Raw genomic sequence first — 23960 nt, 5'->3', positions numbered from 1 at the left:
TATCTGATCATTCATATTAATACATATATATTTATGGCACAAAAGTATACTTTAGAAATAAAGTTCAATATATTACAGTCATTTTGGTAGTTTGTTTATAATAAATGTATTAATTGAAATTTAAAGTTATGTTATAATATATTAAATTAATTCAAATGCATAAGTATTGTTATTTTATAGTCCTTGATCCTGTTCCTTGAAATATATGCTGCATATGATAAACTTAATAAATTTGTCATACTTTCAAGTTAACTTATTATCTATTATAGTGTTCTTTTACTGTTTTTTTGTCTTCAGTAAATTGCTATTCGGCTATGTTTATATGCTATTATATTAACGCTTCTAAATATTGTTTTTAATTAATTTTAATATTTTAACTAATCATTATTATTTTAAATTAAGATGATGACAATTTTAATTATGATATGGACCACCAATCAACTAAAGAAACTGAAGTAACAGAAGATTTAGAAGAAGCTAGTGATGCTGTAAAATCAATAGTACTTGAAAACCACGAAGAAAATGAGATAACAATTCATGGTGATCAAAGAGTTTGGGTGAAACCTTCAGATGAATTGTTTACAGATCAAATCAAAGAAGAAATATCCGAATGCGAGTACCAAACCATAATAGATGTTAAGGATGAAATAGAAGAAATAGAAGAAGAAGAAATCAAAATACAACCACCAATAGTATGTGAGCCAATTCAACCACCTCCACCACCACCACCAGCAATTGACATTCAAGTAAAAAAAAATGCTTTACCAAAACTTAATTTCAAAACAGTGAAAAAGCCTAGAGGACGAATGGGTCGTAGACCTAGACCTATACTGCCCATGACCCAACCCATAGCTTCAGCAAGTACTTCACATTTGGAGCAAGCTCAACATCAGATTATTATGCCTTCTCCTCAAATGCCTGGGATTGCTTATCAAATTTTTCTGGGCGATCATGGTAAAAACTCAAACAACCCTGTTCAGTATACAATGTTACAGCCACGACCAGTGTTTTTACAACAAACTTCGACACCTGTTACCACTCCATCATCAGTGATGATTAGCCAACCTTATCCAGTGACTCGGTCACAGGTTTCAACTCCTAAAATTCCCAAAATCGCTCCCAAAAGCTCTATGGTCAGTCAAACTTATTGTTCATTTTGTTATAAACTTTTTAAGAATGTAAAGGAACATGTTAAAGAGTGTTGGGCAAATCCAGCTAGTAAAAGCTATAAGTTCAGAAAAATTGCACCGTCTACTCCTTTATGAACAATTTTTTTTAAATGATGTGTAATAATAGTTTTAATAGTTTTTTTTTTATTTTACAATTTATTAATTACTGTATCTATATAGACATTTAAACAAATTTAAAATCTGTATAAATATTTTTAAAATTATATTATTGAATTATCATTAACAATTTTCATTGGTACATGTATATTTGTACACATTAGAAATAGGTAGTTAATTCTTTTGTGATTTATCTAATAACATTAATTAATTAATTAAATATATATTTTATAAATTAATATTATTAAATAAAATTTGACATGACTCTCTGTTCAAAATTAATATTAATGACAATATATTCTGAAAATCTTATTTGTAGTTATTACTTATTGTCAGCATAAATGCTAACATTACTATTATTCAGTGGCGCAATTGTCATCTGAAATACACATGACAAATTTCCATTTAATAGTATACCTAAAACCCACCTCAATCCACTAGGGCACTAGCCACTAGAGGTTCATTAACTCCCGTTTAGGTTTAACAACTAACTATAAGCAAATTTTTGAATCTCTTTTGGTATGTTGTAATTCAAAACCTGGTTTTACCAATTTTAGGTGTCTAGACTCACCCATTTAAATTAACTGTAGAAATTGTCACAGTTGAACCACGTGAATACGTGATCGGTGTCCCTGACATTACTTGTGAATTATGAAAAATAAATTTATCAGTAGGTACCTAATTTTAATATGTTAAACTTTACCGTAAGTTATGATTAATACTACGATCAACCACATGGTTTTAAAATTCACTTTCCAGTCGTAAGTAAGTATTAGCAATTAGGTTTCTTTCCATTGGTCACTGGTTATTTTTTTCGAAATTTTTCCGAAAATTATCGATAATGTACACTCACACAATTGTTACATATTATTATATAAATGTATCGATTTAGAACATGAAAGATGAAAATATATATAATATTACAAATGTACCACTAGCTATATATCGCCGAGGAAAGCAAAATACTAATCTATAATCGTATAGACATTACAATAGACTAGCCGCTTACCAATTGCTGTTCGGTACCTAGATATGTAAGTGTTTTGTACTTCTCATCAATTTACGAGTACAAATTATGGAACGGTGCGGCGGCTACAGTGGCGATTTTAACGAAGCAGAATAGCAAAATTTGCTGACTGATCACTTGTCCATCAATCAAAAACTGATTGGATCTAATAATTCCTGTCATATTTAAGTAGGTATACTTATCTACTTTATACTATTACTATGGTAATAGTATTAAACTATTAACTATTTTGGTTAAAGTACCCCACCACAATTTTAGGTGGTTCAAATGCACATAACTCGGCGCCACTAATACCAGGAATAATGGTGTGTCATCAACTGTGATAATTACTAAAAACTACATCTTAATCGCGTACCCGCATATGCCATATTGACAATCACAATCTATATCTATATGCATGTATTTATTTTTAATGTACAGTATAATATCGTCTATGATTACATAAATTACGAATAATTTACAACAATAATCGAAAGCAGGAACAATAGCAGCTATATTTACAACCAAATAATAGTTGTGATAACTTTGACAGATTAAAATTTAAATATGTGCATACAGAGTGATTTTTTTTTTATTCTAATCCACTCACTGTCGACATCACGCGATAAAAGTTCTTGAAATTTTTTTTTAAAATTATTTTCAGTGATAAAAAACAGATTTTCTAAAAATATATATTTCATTATATTTTCAAGTATGTTAAACTTTTTTTTGTGCAATAACATGCATTTTTAATTTCGTTTTCCTTAGGATTTAAGTAAAATATTATTCAGAGTATTTCGATTTGTAAAAATCAAATTTCGGACTACTGGTTTATTTAAAGTTTTAATTAACAGTGTATTCCATTTAATTCATTAAAACTTTTAATATCTATAGGATCTACAGAAAATTTATATATAACTAAAAACTAAACGTCCAAAATTTAATAATCTACGTATTTATTTATTTCATATTTATATTAGTTATAATGATAAACAATAATAAAAATAGAAACATTTTGTTTTTGGGGTTTTTTTATTATACAAAATTATGTGAAAGAACTATTTTCAAAAACCTTTTAATATTTTTTTAAATAATAAGCAGATCATGAATTACAATAAAGGAATCGCTTGCAGATACTGGTAAAGTGTTCTTAATTCACCTATAAATAAGTACACTAATACCCCAAGTATATAATTATAGACAATAAGATATAGATAATAAGGCATTAGGCATTAGCTATATAGTAATAGTATTATATGATTTGTATGTTTTTAGTACAGCAAGAAACTTTTGAGCTATGTAAATTGTCAATACGCATTTTAAATACTTCTAAGTGGTGTTTAGGAATAGGTAAACTGGTAGAATTACTTTTAAGAATAATTGTATTTTCATTTCAAATAAGTACTTCGTACTTCGTTATCATTTTTCATACATATAATATTATAAACTATAAACTTTAACGATCGCGTACACCGCAGCACATATTGATTGTCACTTCGTTCCACCTTCAATATATAATATTCATGGTAAATCAGTAGGTACTTAATTTATATAATTTTATAAGTAATTCTCCAGACTTCCATTGCTCTATCCATGTACATACTTTTTTCATTCATTACTTTAATTTACACAAAAATGTGTCTAAAAATTTAAGAATCAAATATTTACATAAATAATAATAATGAATAATGAATATATATAATATATACCTATCATAAACATTTTTATATTTATTTATGTAATAAATGGTAATGATTATTTTGTATAATTTAATAGGTAGGTACCTAATATACCTATGATTGAAACTAAAATAAATAAAAATGATTTAAATTCTTTACACTCTAAAATATTAAAATATATTTGCTAAAATCTAAATACATTTTTGTATATCCAGAATATTTATTTATAAATACTTAATTAAGTACCTTTTTTTTTTTATAATAATATTATGGTTTAATGGTTTAATCATTAAACCATTATATTATTAAGTGGCGTAGTCATGGGGAGTGTTACAGGTGTAGTAACACCCCTCCCCCCACTGCCAAGGTATACTTATGTCTTATCTGCAATTTGTGAGTTTACAATATGGTATCAATAGATAAAAAACAAAAATCCTAAAAATGCTACGGAATCTTAAATCTTTCATTGATTGCAATGAAGAAATATTTCCTACTGTTCATTGACTTTTACAAATATTGAAATATTGATTACTTTTATCAGTAACAACTACTGCAAGCAATGAAAGATCTTTTATTCTCATTACGACGCTTGAAAACTTATCTGAGAAACACAACTAGTGAAAATTGCTTAAACAGCTTAGCAGTAAAGAATATTCATCGAGATTTAGTCGTAACCTTAGACGAAATAATAGATACCTATTACTTACACTAGCTTTAAAAAGTCGACGCATTAAGATGGACGCTACACCCGCATCTGTTGTCTCTGTGTTACTAACGTACATCATAGCAAATTTGCGTTCAGCAGAACATATTTTGTGATGTAGCGCTTTAATATTAGAGTAAATTTACCTATTAACAAATTTAAAGCTAAGAATATTATCTAGGTAATATGATATGGTTTTATTGATATTATCATTTTAAAGTGAGTTATGAACATTTTAAAGTTGTAATATTTTACATAGCTATAACTCACTTTAAAAATATAATATAATATCCATGGGCGAAACTACGGCCTGGGCCAACTGGGCCATGGCCCAGGTTAATTGACTTGTATTAATGCATACATTTGCTAAGAATATATTATTTTAAATGTAATAAAATAAATTATTAGGTATAAATACGAAAAAAAATTGATAAATTAATAGTACGTAATAAATAGTTTAAATGTTTAAAATATATTTAGCATCTGTATTTCATATGTAAGATTTGTAAAAGTGATACAATTTTAGATTTATAAGTTTAAAACATTAATAATTACTTATGTTATACATTCGTATTATAATAAAAAAACATTTGTGTTTCCTATCTTCCTTCACCCTTTCCTTTGGGACTTGGGTATGATAGGTGCAAAATGACTCACATAAGTGGCCCAGTCTAATGAATATGTTTAGTTCCACCTATGATAATATCAATAAAAGCATATGACATTGCCTAAATATTATTCTTAGCTTTAAATTTGTTAATAGATAAATTTCCTCTAATATTAAAGCTACATCATAAAATGTGTTCAACTGAACTCAAATGAGACAACACATGATGCGCGCGGGTGTAGCGTCCTCTTAAATTAAATTAAAAATAACATTTTTTTTTTTATTAATAATAAAAATATTTAAATTTTTTCTCATAAACCATTATCTATTCACTTGTAAAGTATACGTAAAGTTATTAATTTTGTGTATATAATGTTGTCAATTAATTTTGAATAACACCCCAGTCCACCTCTTTGAAATTCTTAGCTACGCGCGCCTGAATTAAACTTTTATGTAACTGTGGAGGATGGTGGTGATGAAAATATTTTGATTATAGATATATAGTTCTAGAATTTTTTTGTAGAATTGTATATAATATGAAATATGATATATGACTAGTATTTATGAGCGTTATTATAAGTTTTTAAGTGAAGTGACTTAATATATATGTTTTATCAAGTCATTTTTTTCCTTAAATAAATGTTTGGTAGTATAATTCTATATTCATTCTATTAATTTAAATGAATTAAGCAATGGTGGTGCGAGATAATTTTATTGGGGGGAGGGGAGGGGGCGATACCGGAAATTTTTTTCTGGTAGGGCATTTATGTATGACTACTGATCACCCATTAATTTGTTTATATACCATATTTTCATATTGTTAACGTTTTTTTAGATATGATAAGTAATATTTCTAAATAAATAAACAAAAAATGTACCTAGTTTATATTATTATCACAAATTGACTACAGTAAAACTTCAAATTTCCTCCATTTTTTTTTATCTGTATGTAACAATACATAACTTTTTATTTTTTAATGTATATGAGATTTTAGAAAGTGTGCCGTTAGCATTAACTCTATTAAGTATTATATTTGTTTCTCAGTGGCGTGTTTGAGATAATTTTTCAGGGGGGAAATACGAAAATCTCTCAGCTGTTAAAATATAAGGAAATTTTAATATAGGGAATACAATGGTTAAAATGGTTTATTATTTTTATTTGGTTAGGGTTTTAGACATTAGTTCAAACTTATTCAGTTATAATCCAAAATAAATTAAACACAATAAAAAGCACCTTATTTATTGCTCAAAAGTTTAAATTTGAATATAAAATAGTTTATAGTCATAGGTAGTCATAAAATAATAATTATATTATAAGGTCTATATTCCTTTTTTTCGTGGCAGCATATCAATAATGACCTCATCTATTTAAATGCCCTCGCAGTGTTTATGAATATTTAATAAAGCCACGTCCTAGTCATAATATTCATAATAATGGAATTTAACTTATTAAATCTAGGTTCCTCAGGTAGGGAATATACCCCTATTGACCCCCCTCAAATAAGCCACTGTTGTTTCTAAATGTGCAAAAAAAGTATATTTAATTTATCAAACTTAAAATAATATAACTTCAGTCTAAAAACTCTTAAAAGTAATTAATACTATTTTATATATTAATAATGATATACAATTTCTTTATTTACTTACATATTTTTAACATTAAATTATAGGGGGGGACAATATCAAATGTTAGGGGGGCACTTGCCCACTCTGGTACCCGCGCGCATGTAACGTCGCCTTTGGAAAACATATTTTTAATTTTAATAGCTTATATAGGCTTGAAGATATAATACAAGCTTATAGTAAATCTTGGATTACTTATAAAGTTATAACTTATAAGTACTTACTTAATGAAACTTAAAAATCTTTAAAAATATATTTGCACAATTTTTTTTAGGCATTTGAAGTTAAAATTTTAACAAAATAAACATTTAAACAAAAATGAACGTTTTTAGTTAATTTTTCGTACTATTTACTGCGAATCAGGAATTTTAAATTTTTATATTTACCTATAGGTATATTCATATATGATTATATATTTAAAAATATTATAATAAAAAAATAAATAATAATATTATATTATATTTTCATTATATGATTAATGATTATATTTTACTATACATAGTAAGCTGCAATGATATATTTTTAAGAGGACGCCATACCCGCATGTGTTTTATCTGTGTTATACTAACGTACATATTATGCTGTTAATGATATTATAATTTTAAAGTGAGTTACAGCTATGTAAAATATTACAACTTTAAAATGATAATATCATTAAAAGCATATTGCATAGGCTAGATAATATTCTTACCTTTAAATTTGATTATAGGTAAATTTACTCTAATAATAGCTAACATCACAAAATGTATTCTGCTGAACGAAAATTTGTTATGATGTACATTAGTAAGACAGAGACAACATGCGGGTATGGCGTCCTCTTAAATATTAAAATTAATATTAAATATTATTTCCTGAATATATCAAGTTATACGCGTTACAAGTTGATATTGACTCAAAAGTCAAAAGTTAACAATAACAATAATATAAAATACAAAATATTAGTATTAACTATTATTACAATAATTAATAATAATATAATATAATGATTTTGGAAAAAAATAAGTTTAACCTACTACCTATTATGTTGATTTAAATGTTTAATAGTAAAATAAATTACTAATGTATATAAACGTATAAAGTGATAGGAATGATTGGTTGTATAATGTAACTTTATAAACTAACAAGCAACGTTTTGTCAAAATCGTTTTCGTTTTCAATAATTTAATTGAAATTTAACACATACATATTATAGAATGACCTATACTCAATGACGAGGTACAGTCGAGTCAGTTGACACCAACTATACAAACAGTTGAGTATGTACCTAATTCCCCGGTTTACGTTTTTAAAGTCAAATTTTGATGAGTAAATTGGTTTATTATATGATCTAATCAAGACAAGGCGAGAAAACGAGGAATCCTATAAGTTTCTTTCAAAATATACTTATTGCGCAATTGATCAATCAATTAGTATTCAGTAATTCAGTATATTATAAGTCAGAATGAAATTACCTATTGTATCTTTTTAGTTTTTAGCAAGAAAACAGTTTGTTTTAAACACATTCAAGTATTATTTTAAAATGTCCTACTATTGGGTGGCATAATGCGTTTTCTTATTCTATAAGTGGAAATTAATGTACCGTTTTCTTTCCGTCTTTTCGCGTGCGCTAGTGTGTGTGTTTTTTTAACGATCGTTTATCGACCCGTCCGATTAGCGGGCACGCGTGCGCGTAATTTAATATAATCGAACGAAAACGATCGGTAAATAATAAAAATAGGTGTATAAGTATAATACATAAATAAATGATTTGTATTATTTTTTATACTATTCAATAGAATATGTATAAATTGTATAATGGCGTCTAAACTGGACTTGTCGCGATTCCGTTTACCTATACGCGTGAATTCGACAATCCCTGGCCTTGGTGGACGCGAATTCCGAAGGCCGACGACATTGGAAAATAGTTGTATAGTGTACACGCGCACGACGATGATTATAATAATAATATGTACAGTTTTGGTTGACGGTCGTGGCGAGAAATGGAGATTAGAGAAGAGTGTGACGATGCCGCGCCGGAGCGCTTTTCTGATGGAAACCAAACGTAACGAATCGCGAGAGAAAAACATTTTCATTGCGCGGCGGCGGAGGAGGCCGGAGACCTACATCGGCACACCGAGCGGCAAGCAGAACACCGCCGCCGCCGCTGACTTTCATCGTACTTTTCGAACCGTTCGTCGCGGTAAAACAGAATAATGAGTATTATAAATCTCTTTATACGCGGTACCATTATTATAGATCGTCGTCGTTGTGCATATTATTATAAAGTGTGCGAACCGATTATTACCGTACATTTTATTATAATATTATGTAGTTTGATTTTAAGTTTTAACGGTCATATAATATCGCCCATATCGGTCATTCGTATCGAACAAGATTTTTGAGGGTATATCGATCTCGGCCAATCATCATATTTTATGTCTTATGTGCATCATTTAATATGCGTCTTTCTATACTCCTTCTGTGTATTTATTTATTTACATTAATTATGTATTTATGTACGGGAAGTACATGTATTTATAAATATTTTGCTTTATGATGATAAATCATAATGTATATTGTTATATTTATATATCTAATAATATTAATATAATATAAATTGATAAAAGCGCAATAAAAATTCAGCTACCGACGGTATATTGTAATAATATTACGGTCAACACGTTTTCGCGATCGAACCAAAAAAAGTATATATACGAATTTATAATGTACCTAACCTTATCGTGACTGGACAGTTAGGTAGTTGAAATATAATCTTGTACGTTTTATGTTTTTTACGAATATATATATTTTAACTATTAAAATATAGAGGTTTTTTGTCGTTATTTAGTATTTATTCATATACAATCGCGCGCGCCATATTATACCGAGTGATTCTTTTAGTGCCAACCAGTCCTTCGCATATAATAGTAAAACATTTCACACACGTTATTTTACCCAAGTCAATTTTTATTTCTTTTTGAAATATTATTGATCACACATTCGAAATGCTGTGCGTGACCTTCAAGGAATCCCCACCCCAAGTGGCATCATCGTTGTACAGAGCCGTACATAATTTTGATTTAAAATCGAAAACACCCCGGCCACAAAATGTCAAAATGTATTTCAAAACGATAGTAGGTATTGTTCGAATGGACTTTTTAAACGTATCCTAGGAAGAAGTAAGGACTCTAATTTAAAAGAGATTTATAGTTTTCAGAATATGATTGTATGAAAATATCCGAGTGTGTTTTTGAACAATTTCAATAATATTAATATCATTGTCTGTGGCGATAACTAATAACTATGACTTTACTATGTACATACACCACAATATTGATATTGTGATTGTCAGACGGATTCGTAGATTAATTGAAGCGCCCTGTATACGCGCTTTACGCACGAATATCGCATATATACCCGTTCGTAAACCAGTTTTTGGATATTTCGTCGTCGTCGAACCTTTTTTTTTTTTCATTCTGTCGGCAGCATAACCCTAAACCCATGCCTACTTATCTACCGACTACCTACCTGTATTTTTTTTCACGTATACTTACCTACCACCTACTGCAGTACAAGAGACGATGATGCGCGCGCGTTATTGTGTGAACGTTGAACATTTGGATCGCCAGTTCCAAAAACCATCTTTGGGAACAGTGGATGAACACAGTCGTTGTATAAAGTATAATAGCGAGGTTACCACGTGTGTGTCGCTTTTGGACAAGGGTTCAAAACGGGCTCGGCACAATGAATAGCAGCAGGTATAGCCGTATAGGTTATATTCGATGGCGCGGGGTCGACGAGATTTATTGCCAAATATTATTATTATTATTATTATTAACATTATATTCATATGGTTGGTTCGAAAAGAAATTTGTACGCAAACGTTGTATAAAATAATATTTAGTATTCCGATAGTCCGTGTTTCGTCCATTGCATCGACATACGAAAAACTACTATACCGTATGTTTGTAATAAATAATAATATTTACTGTTAATATTGTTAATAATATTATATTGAACAATATCGATTAATTCGTAAGTTGAATTAGTAAAAAAAATTAATTGAAGGAAACATAAATTTCTCTCAAATCACTCAAGTTTGTTAAGATTTAATGACTTCAGGGTCGAAATTTCAATGAAAAACTGGGGCTTTTAAAATCCTCTATCAATCAAACCACCCGAATTTTTTTTAAATTAAATTCACAAGGGTAAAAAAGAACAATAATTAATTTAAAATTAATTTTATCTTCTTTGTTTATTCGTACATAAATCTGAAAAGAGTTAAAGGATCTATAGTCTTCTCTTATTCCGACCGTCATAAAAAACAAGTTATTCTAAATGTATAATTCGACAATAATTATTTCGTGATCCATCTTTGATTAAAACAAATGCAATTATATTTTTATGACTCCATAATATATAATATGACGGTTTCAAGACACATTTTTTCATTGATACGATACCAGTATGGTAGTCTATTCCATATAATAAATTATTATAATTTATAACAAATATAATGTAAAAATAAATACAAATAATATCATGGATTGAAAGCAGCAATTATTATTAGTTATTGTATAAAATACGTTATACGCACTTCATAATATATGAATTTAAATGTTCTTTATTTGTTACGTATAATGATTGATCTGATGATTCTGATCTTAGCCGTCAGAATTCTCAAAACATATTTTAATTTTTCGCTAATCTATTGGAGATCGACTTTCACATATTTTTGATTTTTTATCTTTCTAACTCATAAAAAGTAGAAATCAAAAAATGATCATACTATTTCAATGCTTAGGAAAAAATTTGCGAAATTTGATCTCAAGTAGACTACAACACATACAAATAAATAAAATGTTCGGAGTACACGTATCTCTTCACTATAGAGTACTCAGTCCATTGGAAATATACCACATAATATTTAAATCCCTGTATGTTGCGTGTCGTGTGTTAGTTAAAGCTAGAAATTCATAGCTTTCAATCCCGCATTAATACCGCAGGACTTTGAATTATTTTGTGCTTGTGCAGTTGTGCACCAGTATTACAGTCAAGGAATCTCATTTATATCTGATGAACAAATTTCAATCGGTATACAGCAGTAATCACTAATCATACATTAATATAATAATATTATAATAATACTTAATAATATCGTTCATTATTATGATAATTGATCGATAATTATCTCAGGGACTGCCCACTATAGTATGATGTGATGTAGTTGGTCAACGATGGTATTATAATCATTCTCTGTTTCCGGCCTTGCGTAACAATGCGTGCGCCCTGTATGTGGACGTAGTAGTCCTTAACTGTGTGGCGAACATTACGTATAACAACGTATTATTTCGTGGGTCTGCAGCCTGTGGTGGTGAACACATTTTTTTCTCTATACGTTTTTGCCTTTTGGGGGCGAAGCGACGGACCATCGTTGTTTTCGGGTCGTCCGCTGTTTTTATCCAAATTCTTGGAATTCGTGGCATGCACACATATGTCGAGTCCGGTGGCGGCAGCAGAAAAACTGAATAAAAACTACGTGAACAGATCGCCACCACCGGACAACGATCGATTTTATTGTCCATCTTGGTCTCAAATGATAATATAATATAATGGTACATCATACGTGTACGTAACACGTGTTTACCGTTAAAAATGAAATATACGCTGGTTTGCCGTCATGCCATTACACGTGACGTTTCGCCGTAATATAATTTTTTTCATTAAATATTTAAAATATTACGATTTGGCCGACGAATTGTATAATATTTATATATTAGGTATTATGAATTTATTGACGTGTGTAAAGCGTATATTAATATACGTAAGCGCCGAGCTAGTTTTTTCGGGAATTACTATTAAATACCATATTGTGCATAATATATTAAACAAGACATCATAAACATAACATAATCACACGTTCACACATATCCACAGTACCTATCTACATATATAATGTTATAAATGGTTAGTACACGCGCATTAGCTTTCCAATAAAATATGTGCGAGGAGAGGACGCAAAGTACGATAATATTAAAGTATATTACCGTTTTTCGAGCGCATTGTATTATATACGCGTTTCAGCAAAATAATAATAAAACGTGTATAATATATATATAATATAATAAAAGAACCATGAGGCAGCGATGAGGAGTGAGGACGGACCCGATACGGATCATCACAATGTAATTCCGTGAAATAGAATTCTCTCCTCCCACCGAAACGATGGCGGCAACAACCCGTGCCGCCGTCGAAAATTCATATTATTTCTCTCTTTATTTTTTTTTCCCTTGTTTCGTTGTTTTTTTTTTTTTGCCCGCGTTCGAATCTCCGCGGTTGTATATATTGTGTAAACAAACAGCCGCTGCCGCCGCCGTCGAACTTTCCAAACGTTCGTCGCGCGCAGTGTGACCGGTACGCCGAATGCTGCCATTCCCTCGGGCGCGCACACTGCAAGCACGTTTTGACTCAACCAATTCGGCACGTCGGCGAGGAGCAGCTATTGCTGTGAACAGTACGAACAGCCTACCGGATAACAGAAATAATTATTCGGATATTATTATTACTATACAACTATAAATTGTCGGTCATGTTTACGGATCCGTAATCGCAGCCGCCGCCCCCACCGACGTCCCCCCCGGTCCCGCACTAATTAACACTGCCCTCCGTTGTTCATTTCATTAATAAAAAAAACTCATTTACGCGTGCTGACACGCGGACTGATAACAATTATGATTTTTTTTTATATAATGAGTGTGCGAGCGTGTGTATGAGCACACATTAATAATAATATTAAAAGATAAATCATCATACAACACGACATTACACTGTCGTTAGCGTTGTTTGATGATTTCATATGCAATTTGGCGAGAGTGATAACTTAGTTACTACCGACAAGCCTCCATGTAACCGGCGCGGTGGCCCAAAGACGACCGCGCTCCGTGCAGCGACCGCCGACCGGTCCTAAATTACCGTGCAAACTTTCAAAGTTGGCACTGCCGAAAAAAAACTTTATTGTCCGCGTTTCGCGCCGTCGTTTCTGTTTTTTTTTTGTGTTGTTGTTTTTTCTCTCTATTTTTCGTGTATTTCTCTCTCGGCTCCCCGCGCCCCCGTTCCAGTCCTACCCCTCCCACGGCCCGAGACTACCCGGCCCGCGAGCGCGCGCGCGCGCACACACAATATTTTTGGTAATATACGCGACGAACGAACCGAAGTGCCGAACACCACACCGGAGTGCCGATGCGATGGTATGTTTGAATTTCGTTACGCCGCGTTTCAGTGTGAAAATTTCTCTTTGTCCCACAGCGCTGCTTTCGCCGGTGCTGCTGCCACCGCTGAAAACGGGACCGCCGGACGTCCAATAGGTACCCACTACCCATCATATCGGCCGGCTATAACTCATCCGACGCTTTTGTCGCCGACACGACCGTGCGGCGCTCCATAGTTCGACTCGTTCTGCGCGTCCGGTCCGTCGCGAAATCTGTAACGACGTCGTGGATCGTTAACGACATAATATTGTTTTATTATCATCACAAACTTCCTCTGCACCGTAGCAACGCCAATAGTAATTATTCAGTCCGGAGACGACCTCTTATCGTGTTTAGCTATTCAAGTATTTTTCAAACGTACCGAATTTTTTAATTTTTAATTTTTTTCTTTTTTATCTGTAAATTTTCCCCATACGTTTCTCTATCTATTTCGTTCGGATTTTCTGCCGACAAGTTTTTCGCGATCTCATGTGTCTGTGCGATCGGCGCTTTTTGTAGTGCGTGTGGTGCTGCCGCCGCAGCGCGTTTACTTTACACAGCCGTCCGGGCCTATCGGTCGTGTGCTTGCGAGTGCGTGTGTACGTGCGTGTGTGTGTGTGTGTGTGTGCGTGCGTGCGTGTGTATATGTTGTGCACACGCGAACGCGCACAACAGGTCGTCTTCGCGTCGGCTGCTCGTCGCCGTTGTTGTCGTCGCATTTTGTAACGCAGACATTTTCGTCAGGCAAGAGAACAGCAATTCACCGTCCACGTTTTAGCCGGTCAGCAGCATCTTTGCGTCCGGACTATAATATATATTGTTATTGTCGTAGTAATAATATTACTATCATTATAACCACCGCCGAACGCGCATCACGTCCCGTCACGCCATGGACCACCAACAGCAGCAGCAGCAACAGTTCTGCTTGCGGTGGAACAACCATCAGAACACGTTGATTTCGGTGTTCGATAGCCTGTTGGAGAGCGGATCGCTGGTGGACTGCGCCCTGGCCGCCGAGGGACAGTGCATGAACGCGCACAAAGTCGTCCTGTCCGCCTGCAGCCCTTATTTCGCGGTAAGCCTCGTAAACCGTTTGTAATTTTATATAATATTATTATTATGTTATATGGTTGTGTCGTTGTCGTCGTAGTCCACCCGACTTATTGCGTCGTGTCATCCACGAAATCTTGCGACGACCACGTTGTGGCGTGTCCCATATGTTGAGCCTCCGCGTTTTTGTTTGACCGCGCGAAGCACCTGTTGAGTGTGCCAGAACGTATCGATTTTTCCCCCATAGAAACTTCCAACTTTTTCTTTGTTGTCGTGGTCGCGGTTGTTCTTGTTTTTATTATTGTTTTAATAATTGATATCTATTGTTCTCAAAACTTTTTTAGTGGTTTTGATATTTCCCAATCTGCTATTGATCAATCGAAAATGTGATTTTTATTTGACTATAGGTTACGATTGTTCAAATGCTTTAGTTATTCGACATTTACATTTTTGATACATTATTTTTTGCACCGACTGAAATCGGCTTCTTATATTTTGGTTTTGGCTCTTGTGATTAAACTAACCTAAATCTTTATCAATGTGCGGTATAAGCATTTATATGAAAAGTTGTGTTCACACTTTTTCATTGTGTGATTGTTTATTGAGATTTGGCTTATAATTGCTTTAAACTACGCTTTAAATTAAGTTTAAAAAAAAATCTATGTTATAGGTATCTATATGGATATCTACAAAAACTATGTATACTAAATTATTTTATAGTAATTAATTTAACTACCCTTTCATTTAAGTTAGCTTAAAAATACTATTGTCTGGTATATTAGACACATGTATAAAGGTATATTATAACATACATTCATACAAGCATATTATATTGATATAATATTAATAATATAGAAAATGAATCAGAACATTAAAAATTGTTAATAGGTCCTATTGAATGCTATCTTTAAAAGGTTATCAACCACATTAAATTTAGCATACTATTTCACTTTTTAATAGATGTCTCCTACAAACTAAATTGTTTTTAATTTTAATTGAGATGCTAGTGTAACTATTAGTATTAAAAATTATATTTGATTATATAAAAAAAATAATACTTAACGATCTTTTTTAAATTAGTCAGTACCCATAAATAATAGATATGTTGTTTTATGTTCCTAATTTTATAAACACCTATATGATGGAAAATGTATAAAGATTTTGGTTATTCAAATATTAATAGGTATTATATATATGTTATCTATTAACATTTCACAAGAAATTTCATATAACTTTTGTATTGTTTGAATAACACTGATATTTTAAAAATTTCTCTATTGATTTATTAATTTATGTATTTGCTGTAGAAAGCCAGAATCTTCTGAATTAAGGTATACTCATAGCAGTATAGTTATGTAAGGGAGTCTGGTTCGATGTGTCTTAAACTTGTTTTAAAAATGTATATATGTAAGGATGATCATATCAAGTTGAATTTCAATGTGTAACAACTAAACATAAATTTTCAAAATTTATTGACAATTTGTTATACATTTTATATCTATTGAAAACTAGAATAAATTATTTTATTGCTTACTTATTGATTATATCATATAGCACCTTTTTTACCAACAATACAGTAATGGTGACTAGCTAACTTAATTCCTTGTATAGAAATACCTGTCTTAATTTATATAAATAGGTGTTATAAAACATTTCATAGTATTTGATATTTTAGAGTAAAATTATTGTTAAAAGAAAATATATTTTAAATTAATAAACAACTTATGGTGTGAGTTGTAAATGGCAAGTTTACTATAATATAATCCTCACTGATATACTCTACCACAGGTATTAATATATTAACCGACAGAAAGTTGAAACTGTTAGGTTACACATATCTAATGTACCTATTAAAATTGGATAAGCATTCCAGTGTTAGTACCTATTTAATGTATAATATCAAAGATGCATTTTATTTACATTTAATGTAGGTAGTAAACAATTAGTTATATTGTACGGACTTGAGTGTACAATGAAAAATTGAATTTAACTTTTATACTATTTTATTTTATTTTAAATATATATAAATTTTATTATTATTTTACCTAGACACTAAAATTTTAAGTTGTATATAATAATGGTCTTTGTAAATTAAAGTTGTTGATTACATATACCTGTTAGTAGTGTTAGTATTTTAATTATAACTATAAACTACTTGCTTTATTTTTATTTACCTACATTTATGCTTAATAACATATTAAATACCTTTGTTATCTCAATTAGATTTTCAAACAAGCTCTATGAATTAATTTGATATAAGTATTTTTAAATAATCATTAAATGGATTGGGCAAATTTCCTTTATAAAATTAATTATAAATGTGTGATGTTAACCATATTGTTTGATTTATTTTATTTTTTCATGATTGTTATGACATCATATTTATTATTTAAAAACGAAGCAATTGTTGATTTTAAATTAAAAATTAGATCACTGCATAGTTTTATGTATAAAATACAATTTTCTTAAATAAATATTTGGTATCAATGCATTTGATGATACATATTTATAATGGTCTTCTATTGCACATTAAAATGTAAAGTTAAAATAATAATAACATTTTTTTAAAAATGTTTAGGTTATATCAATGTTGATGAGTAAATAAAAATATTAATCATTATTAAATAAATTATTGTTATTATTATTATTATTGTTTTTTAATAGATCAATTTAATTGAAAACCATTGGATTCTAAATAGTTTGTTGTTATTATATTTTCTAATAATCAAATAAATGTTTTTTGAATTTTCTTTGTATAAAACTTTATTAAAATAAACTGATTAAGGTAAACTTATTTATGTGACTTTAATAATTAATTTAAAAGAATAAAACAATTCAATCAAACAATTATCTTTTTCATTGCCACACCAAAAAGATTATTTAACATTTTTATAATTTATTGTTTTAGTTAAATGTATTTTAAGATTAAAAAATAGTAATAATACAATGGTTAAATAGAAATCAAATAACAACTGTTAGGTATACTTTTTTTTTAATGTAGTCATTTTTAAATCTTAGGTACCTTTTTCTATTTTTTAGTTATACTTTGCATTTTAAATGTTTTAATACTTATTACTTATTGGGTATCAAACAATTTTATTATAATTTAAAACAAACATTTAATTTCAAAACTTTTAATCATGTTTTGTCAATTATACTGTATTCATTTTTTTTTATTGAAACCCTTGTTAATAATTATTGATCAGACATTGTTTTATCAAACTATAAATTGTCGAAAGATCATTAGATCAATTATTTTTCGTATATGTTAAAAACAGTCATTATTAGTTTTGCCTCTGTTATTAAGAATTATCAAAATTCAAACCTTTTTATATAATATATAATTATAATTTCCAAATTTAAGATGTAGGTATTACACAACATAAACATATTAATTATTGGTATTTTTTTTTTACATAAACTTATTTTACCTTTATATTGTACAATAGTTGGGTATAGTGTTAACTAATTTTTCAATTAAATTACTGTGTTTGTTCTACCATACATTTAACAATGTATTGTAATTTGCATAATTTGTTTAATTATTTATCATTACCCAAGTAAGTACAAAAAGTTATTACATAATGTGATGTGGTTGACAAATATGTTGACAATTTGTTAAAAAATAATTCGTAGAAAAAGTTTATTTTTCGCTTATTAAAGCATATTTCAGAGATAAGGGAATATTTAGCTTATTTATCATATTTTAAAATACTTTGTGTACAAACTAAATGTGTAGCAAAATAATATTTTATTCTTTTATTTCTTATTTTTTTTTTAAATTTAAAGGAATAAAAAAAAATATATTTGATGTTAAAAATTATAATAATTTGTCTTAATGTTTATGTATGAATAAAGTGTTTATGTTGTTTATTTTAAGGTATGCAATTTGTGTATTTGTTATAATCTATTACATTTTTTATTAACTGAATAGAGAGTGCTTATTACCTATTAATCATTGAGAATTGCCTTATTTGTGTATAATTTGTTATCCATAGAGATATTACAAGTGAATATATTTATACCAATACAAATCTTTATTCTGGTATAATTTATATAGGTACATTATGTACATAATAGATTATGTATTTATTTATTTTTTGTTATTATATTAAGTTAGGTATTGATTTAAAAAAAATGTATATTATATATTATAAATATGTCATTTTTGAACTTGCATTTAAAATATAATATATTTCATATTTAGGTCTTTGTTGAATTACTTTTAGTTCAACTGAATGATTTAAATTAAACAAATACCGTGAAAATCTTGTTGGAAACTATTATATAATTGTGTTTAGCCTCATCTTATTATTGCCTTTCTATTTTCCATTCACTGATTTGGTACATCCAACTTTGAGTGTACTGTCAATTATAATAGAAGGTACATCACAAAAAAAGTGGCCTAGATAATTTTTTTTTTTTTAATGTTTATTTCGTTACCTAATTTAGTATTTTAATTATTTATTTTAAAAATTCACTTAGATCTATTATATATTTATTAAATGTATATGTAATAAATAGAATAAATCAAATTTAACACTTAAATAGTGGTTTGATTTTTCTTATACTATTAAACACAATTTTTTAAGGAATTTATAAATATAATAAAAAAAGAAAATAATATGTCACACAATAGGCAATAAATGTGTAGAATATAATATATTGTTTAGCCTGTATGTGTGAGGAGAAATTAGCTCATACTTTTTTTTCTTGTTCCGGTAGACTATTGAGTGTATGACATTATTCAGACAGCTGTCTGATACACTTTGTCAACTTGACCTCTTTTATGAGATACCAGTAACAAACTATGTGAATTATTATTTAATAATAGCCTACCTACTGTGTTGGACACAGAGCTAGGCTATAATAAAAAAATATCACATAACTCATTGCTAGTCCATTTTATCTATACATTTAATTTTAAGTAAATTACTTTAAATAATAATTAGTCTTATCATTGCATTGAATGAAATGAGTAGGTAGTTGTTTTGATTACTTCAGACAATTGTTTTTTTCTTATAGAAGGTATTTTCTTATTTTACATTAAACTCATGCGAGCTTATGGAAGTATAATTATTCAATTTTAACTCAAAGATTTGTAGGTACATTTTTTCGTTGTTTTAAAATCTTTTCAATTTAAATATAACACTGGTCTTAATCAATTTTCTTAATTTAGGTTATACTTATAAATTGAAATATAATTTATTTATTAAATGTTTCATAATTACTATAAGCCTTTTTAACTAATTTTTACTCTTATTTTTTTACTTTTAGATGCTGTTAAATCAACATTTCGACAAATATCCGGTGCTTATACTTAAAGATGTAACATATCAAGAATTGCGGTCTATGATGGACTATATGTACCGCGGTGAAGTAAATATTACCCAAGAACAACTCGGATCATTCCTGAAAGCTGCAGAATCGTTGCAAATTAAAGGACTGACTGAAAGTAGTGGCCGATCTGATCGAAAACTAGATACTCGAAAAAATGCAACAAGAAATATTTCACCTGGCTTGCCAAAAAAGTCTGTTACACCTAAAGTTGCTGATGGTGCTTTTGATCCATCTATGACTGCCCCACCACTGCCACCACCAACACCTATTGTACCTACTATACCAAATACAAAACGACGTAAATTAGTACAACCAGTAAAGAACTTTAGTAGCCTTGTTGTTTCACCAGTTAATCCAAGTCGTACTAATGCCAATAGTTTAGATGTTAACAATACACCAAATCCCACTGCACCCAGTTTAGCTGGTGAAGGCAAGGCAAACATACCATCTCCTCCAGTTATTCCTAAACCTGTGGTGGAATCAGCAAATGTTCAAGCTGATGAGGAAAATTCTGAGAAAAAGCCCGAAGTAAATGGTTTAGTAATTGGAGATAAAGAAGATAAGTACTGGCCTTCTAGTGGCTCAATAAGTGATATTAAACTTGAGAAAACTGATACAGAAGAAGAAGCTAGTGAAAGTGAAAATAATGTCCATAGTGAAATGTGTACAACAAGCACAACTGTTAAAGTAGACTTATCATCCTCACAAATCAGCATGACAAATTTTCGGCCCGAAGAAGGTAAAAATCATTTTTTAAATTAAAACTCATTGTTTTTATTATATGGATTTGTTACCATTAAAAATCTAATTTAATTCATTGACTGCTAATAATTAATTAAATATTTTATATTAATCAAAATTTAAAATTATTTTTCTAGGTATGGAACTTACTGAGTATGGAGGCATGAACATACCACAAAACATGCAGGATCAAGGTATTTATGACGACTTTGTCATTTGACATAAGTCGATTTTATGTGTTAATAGATTATGTTTATTTATTATAGTTCTTTCTTTAGGTTCTTTATGGTGGAAAAACTTTGAACAAAACTCCAAATATGTGCGTACAACCCAAGCAAATCCATTCAGTTGTCAGCATTGTGGTAAGAGATATCGATGGAAGAGTACATTAAAACGTCATGAAGTGTTTGAATGTGGAGGAAAAGAACCAGTTCATCGTTGTCCTCATTGCGAATATCGCGCCAAACAGAGTGGTAATCTTAGGGTGCACATACGCAAGTATCATACTGCGTTAGAGTAAGTTCCTAGATGCGTCACAACATCCAATATAAAAGTTTTGAGTAGTTGAGGCTCTCTAAACTTTTTTTTATTTTTAATTTTTTTTTATTATTATTATTAAACAAACCTTCATATTTGCTCATTGTTGTGATTTCATGGAAACTTCATTGATCAGGGTTCAGTATTAGCTTCCAATTTATTGAATGAAATAAAACAATTATTTTCCTAACTCGTTTGAACAAATAATTTTAAGGCTCAATATCAATTCGAGTTGATTCTATTGATTTTATTATATTTACAGTTATTAATTTTATCCAGTGTGTATTGTATAATGTCCAAGAACATTTTAAAGCACTATGACTTAATATTGTTTCCTAAGCATTGGAATTTTATATGAATAATGTTGTCCTCATTATGACCAGATGTTTTTGAAACTGAGTTTTTATGTAAAATGTTATATGCATGTGTCTTATGTTAAGTTGTATTTTTTTTCTTATGTAATTGTAGGACAGTGTGCGTATTATTTTATATAATATTAATATTATGTATGCAGTATTTAAGGATTAACCGCTACACTTGTTCCTAAAATATATATTAAACTAAATGATAAATGTTAATCATTTAAACTTACATATAAGTTTATTCTCTAGTATTAATTATTTTTATAAGATTTAGTACTTAAGCGAATTTATTATTATTATATAATTACGAATTTCAAAGCTCATGAATTGTTTAACGCTATGTGATAAAATATTTTTTTCTTTTTGTATCAATGTTTTATTATATATTTTTTACGGATATACCTCACTGTGAGCTTCCAAAGTGCCTTATGAACATGTGATTATTGAATTTTTACTTAAACTACAGCATTCAAATTATACTCTCGTTTTTAAAAATGTATGTACAACTAGTGTCTTCCAAATGTTTGTTGTATTTTCAGGTGTACATGTTTTATTTTTTGTAAAATTTTTTTTACATGTGCTTTGTTATATGTTAGGTTTGTATTTTTATATGATGGTTAAAATTAGTTGTCAGTTAACTACCATATTTTGTAATATGTCGGAACGAAATATTGTTAAACGAATTCCACACTGTTGGGAAAATGATAAAAATAGTACAATAAGAGTGTAGGTGATTCATGTTTTATGAATTTGCTCACGAAATCAAGTCTTAGGATTTTGAATATTACATATCGACTGTTTAATCGCTACGGGTCTTCATCTTATGCACCACTAGATTTACTTAAAAAAAATCACTATTTTTCCATGACAATAATTTTATGTTATATATATGTATATATATAATATATGTATTTAAATATATACTTCATCTGACTGATTTAGATCGATCTGACCATGTACAATGTTTATTATTGTATTTTTGTGTTAATAATGGGCATTTTCCTTGATTTATATTATTTACAAACTACCAACAAAATTTCGTTTTATTATTTTGTATACGTCTATATTATGAATTTTTTTGTAACGGTAAACAGGTTAGAAATATGGTAAGTGCCCTATTTTTTTTTTTATACATTTTATATGATTTATACTTAAGACTAATTTTGTTAACTATTAATTTTTGTATTATTAAGTATTGTGTTGGATTTATAATATTATTCGCTTTTTTATGAATCTATTATCATTCTTTTTTTTTTTTAGGTACCTACTTATTTGATTTTTCTATAAAATAAACTTGTAAAAATACCTATGAAACTGTGGATGATTATTTTTGTATCTTAATGTCCTAATAGCGAAAAAAAAATAAAACGTTTCAAATCGTTTTCCACGATGATAATTTTGATAAAATGAAATTCAAAATAATCAACTAGTCACACGATTACATTAATATTGTTGGTCTAGTTATGAATATATTGAAAAGCAGTCGACGAGCGTGTGTGCGGTACAACCGGTATAATAATAATAATATATTATCAATTTATACGGTTTTGCGATGTATTTATGATTTCACTCGAGACTTAAGCGTATCTGAAACGAGGAAAGCTATGCAAGCTTGTGTTGGCCACGTATTTTTTGCTGACCGAAACGAATCGCAATTGTTCACGGTTTGCAGGTCATTTACGATTTGAAATTTTTAAGGCGTAAAAAATAAAAATAAAAAAACAAAACAATAGTCGTACGACTGTCGATGATAAATTAATAGAGGAGGTTACACGTGCGAATACAAACGAAAAAATATGC

General features: G+C 29.4%; 2 protein-coding genes across 2 annotated transcripts; both read left to right on the top strand.

Annotated features, from left to right (window-relative positions):
• Window positions 1-401: 401 nt before the first annotated feature.
• On the top strand, window positions 402-1598 carry LOC132917892 (uncharacterized; the record flags this gene model as incomplete). Its single annotated transcript, XM_060978876.1, has 1 exon — window positions 402-1598. A coding segment is annotated over one exon (864 nt), but the record flags the coding sequence as incomplete, so codon positions are not given.
• A 12217-nt stretch (window positions 1599-13815) lies between these two features.
• LOC132926175 (protein tramtrack, alpha isoform-like) lies at window positions 13816-23474 on the top strand. Its single transcript, XM_060990514.1, has 4 exons — window positions 13816-15205; window positions 20458-21259; window positions 21399-21455; window positions 21540-23474. The coding sequence occupies exons 1-4, from the start codon at window positions 15020-15022 to the stop codon at window positions 21779-21781; spliced, it is 1287 nt and encodes a 428-aa protein (XP_060846497.1). The 5' UTR covers window positions 13816-15019; the 3' UTR covers window positions 21782-23474.
• Window positions 23475-23960: the final 486 nt, after the last annotated feature.

The sequence above is a fragment of the Rhopalosiphum padi genome, chromosome 1 (assembly GCF_020882245.1).
Source record: "Rhopalosiphum padi isolate XX-2018 chromosome 1, ASM2088224v1, whole genome shotgun sequence".
In the NCBI taxonomy this organism is placed as follows: Eukaryota; Metazoa; Arthropoda; class Insecta; order Hemiptera; family Aphididae; genus Rhopalosiphum; species Rhopalosiphum padi.
The sequence above is the reverse complement of the archived record's forward strand: the minus strand, read 5'-3'. Positions and strand labels throughout refer to the sequence as shown.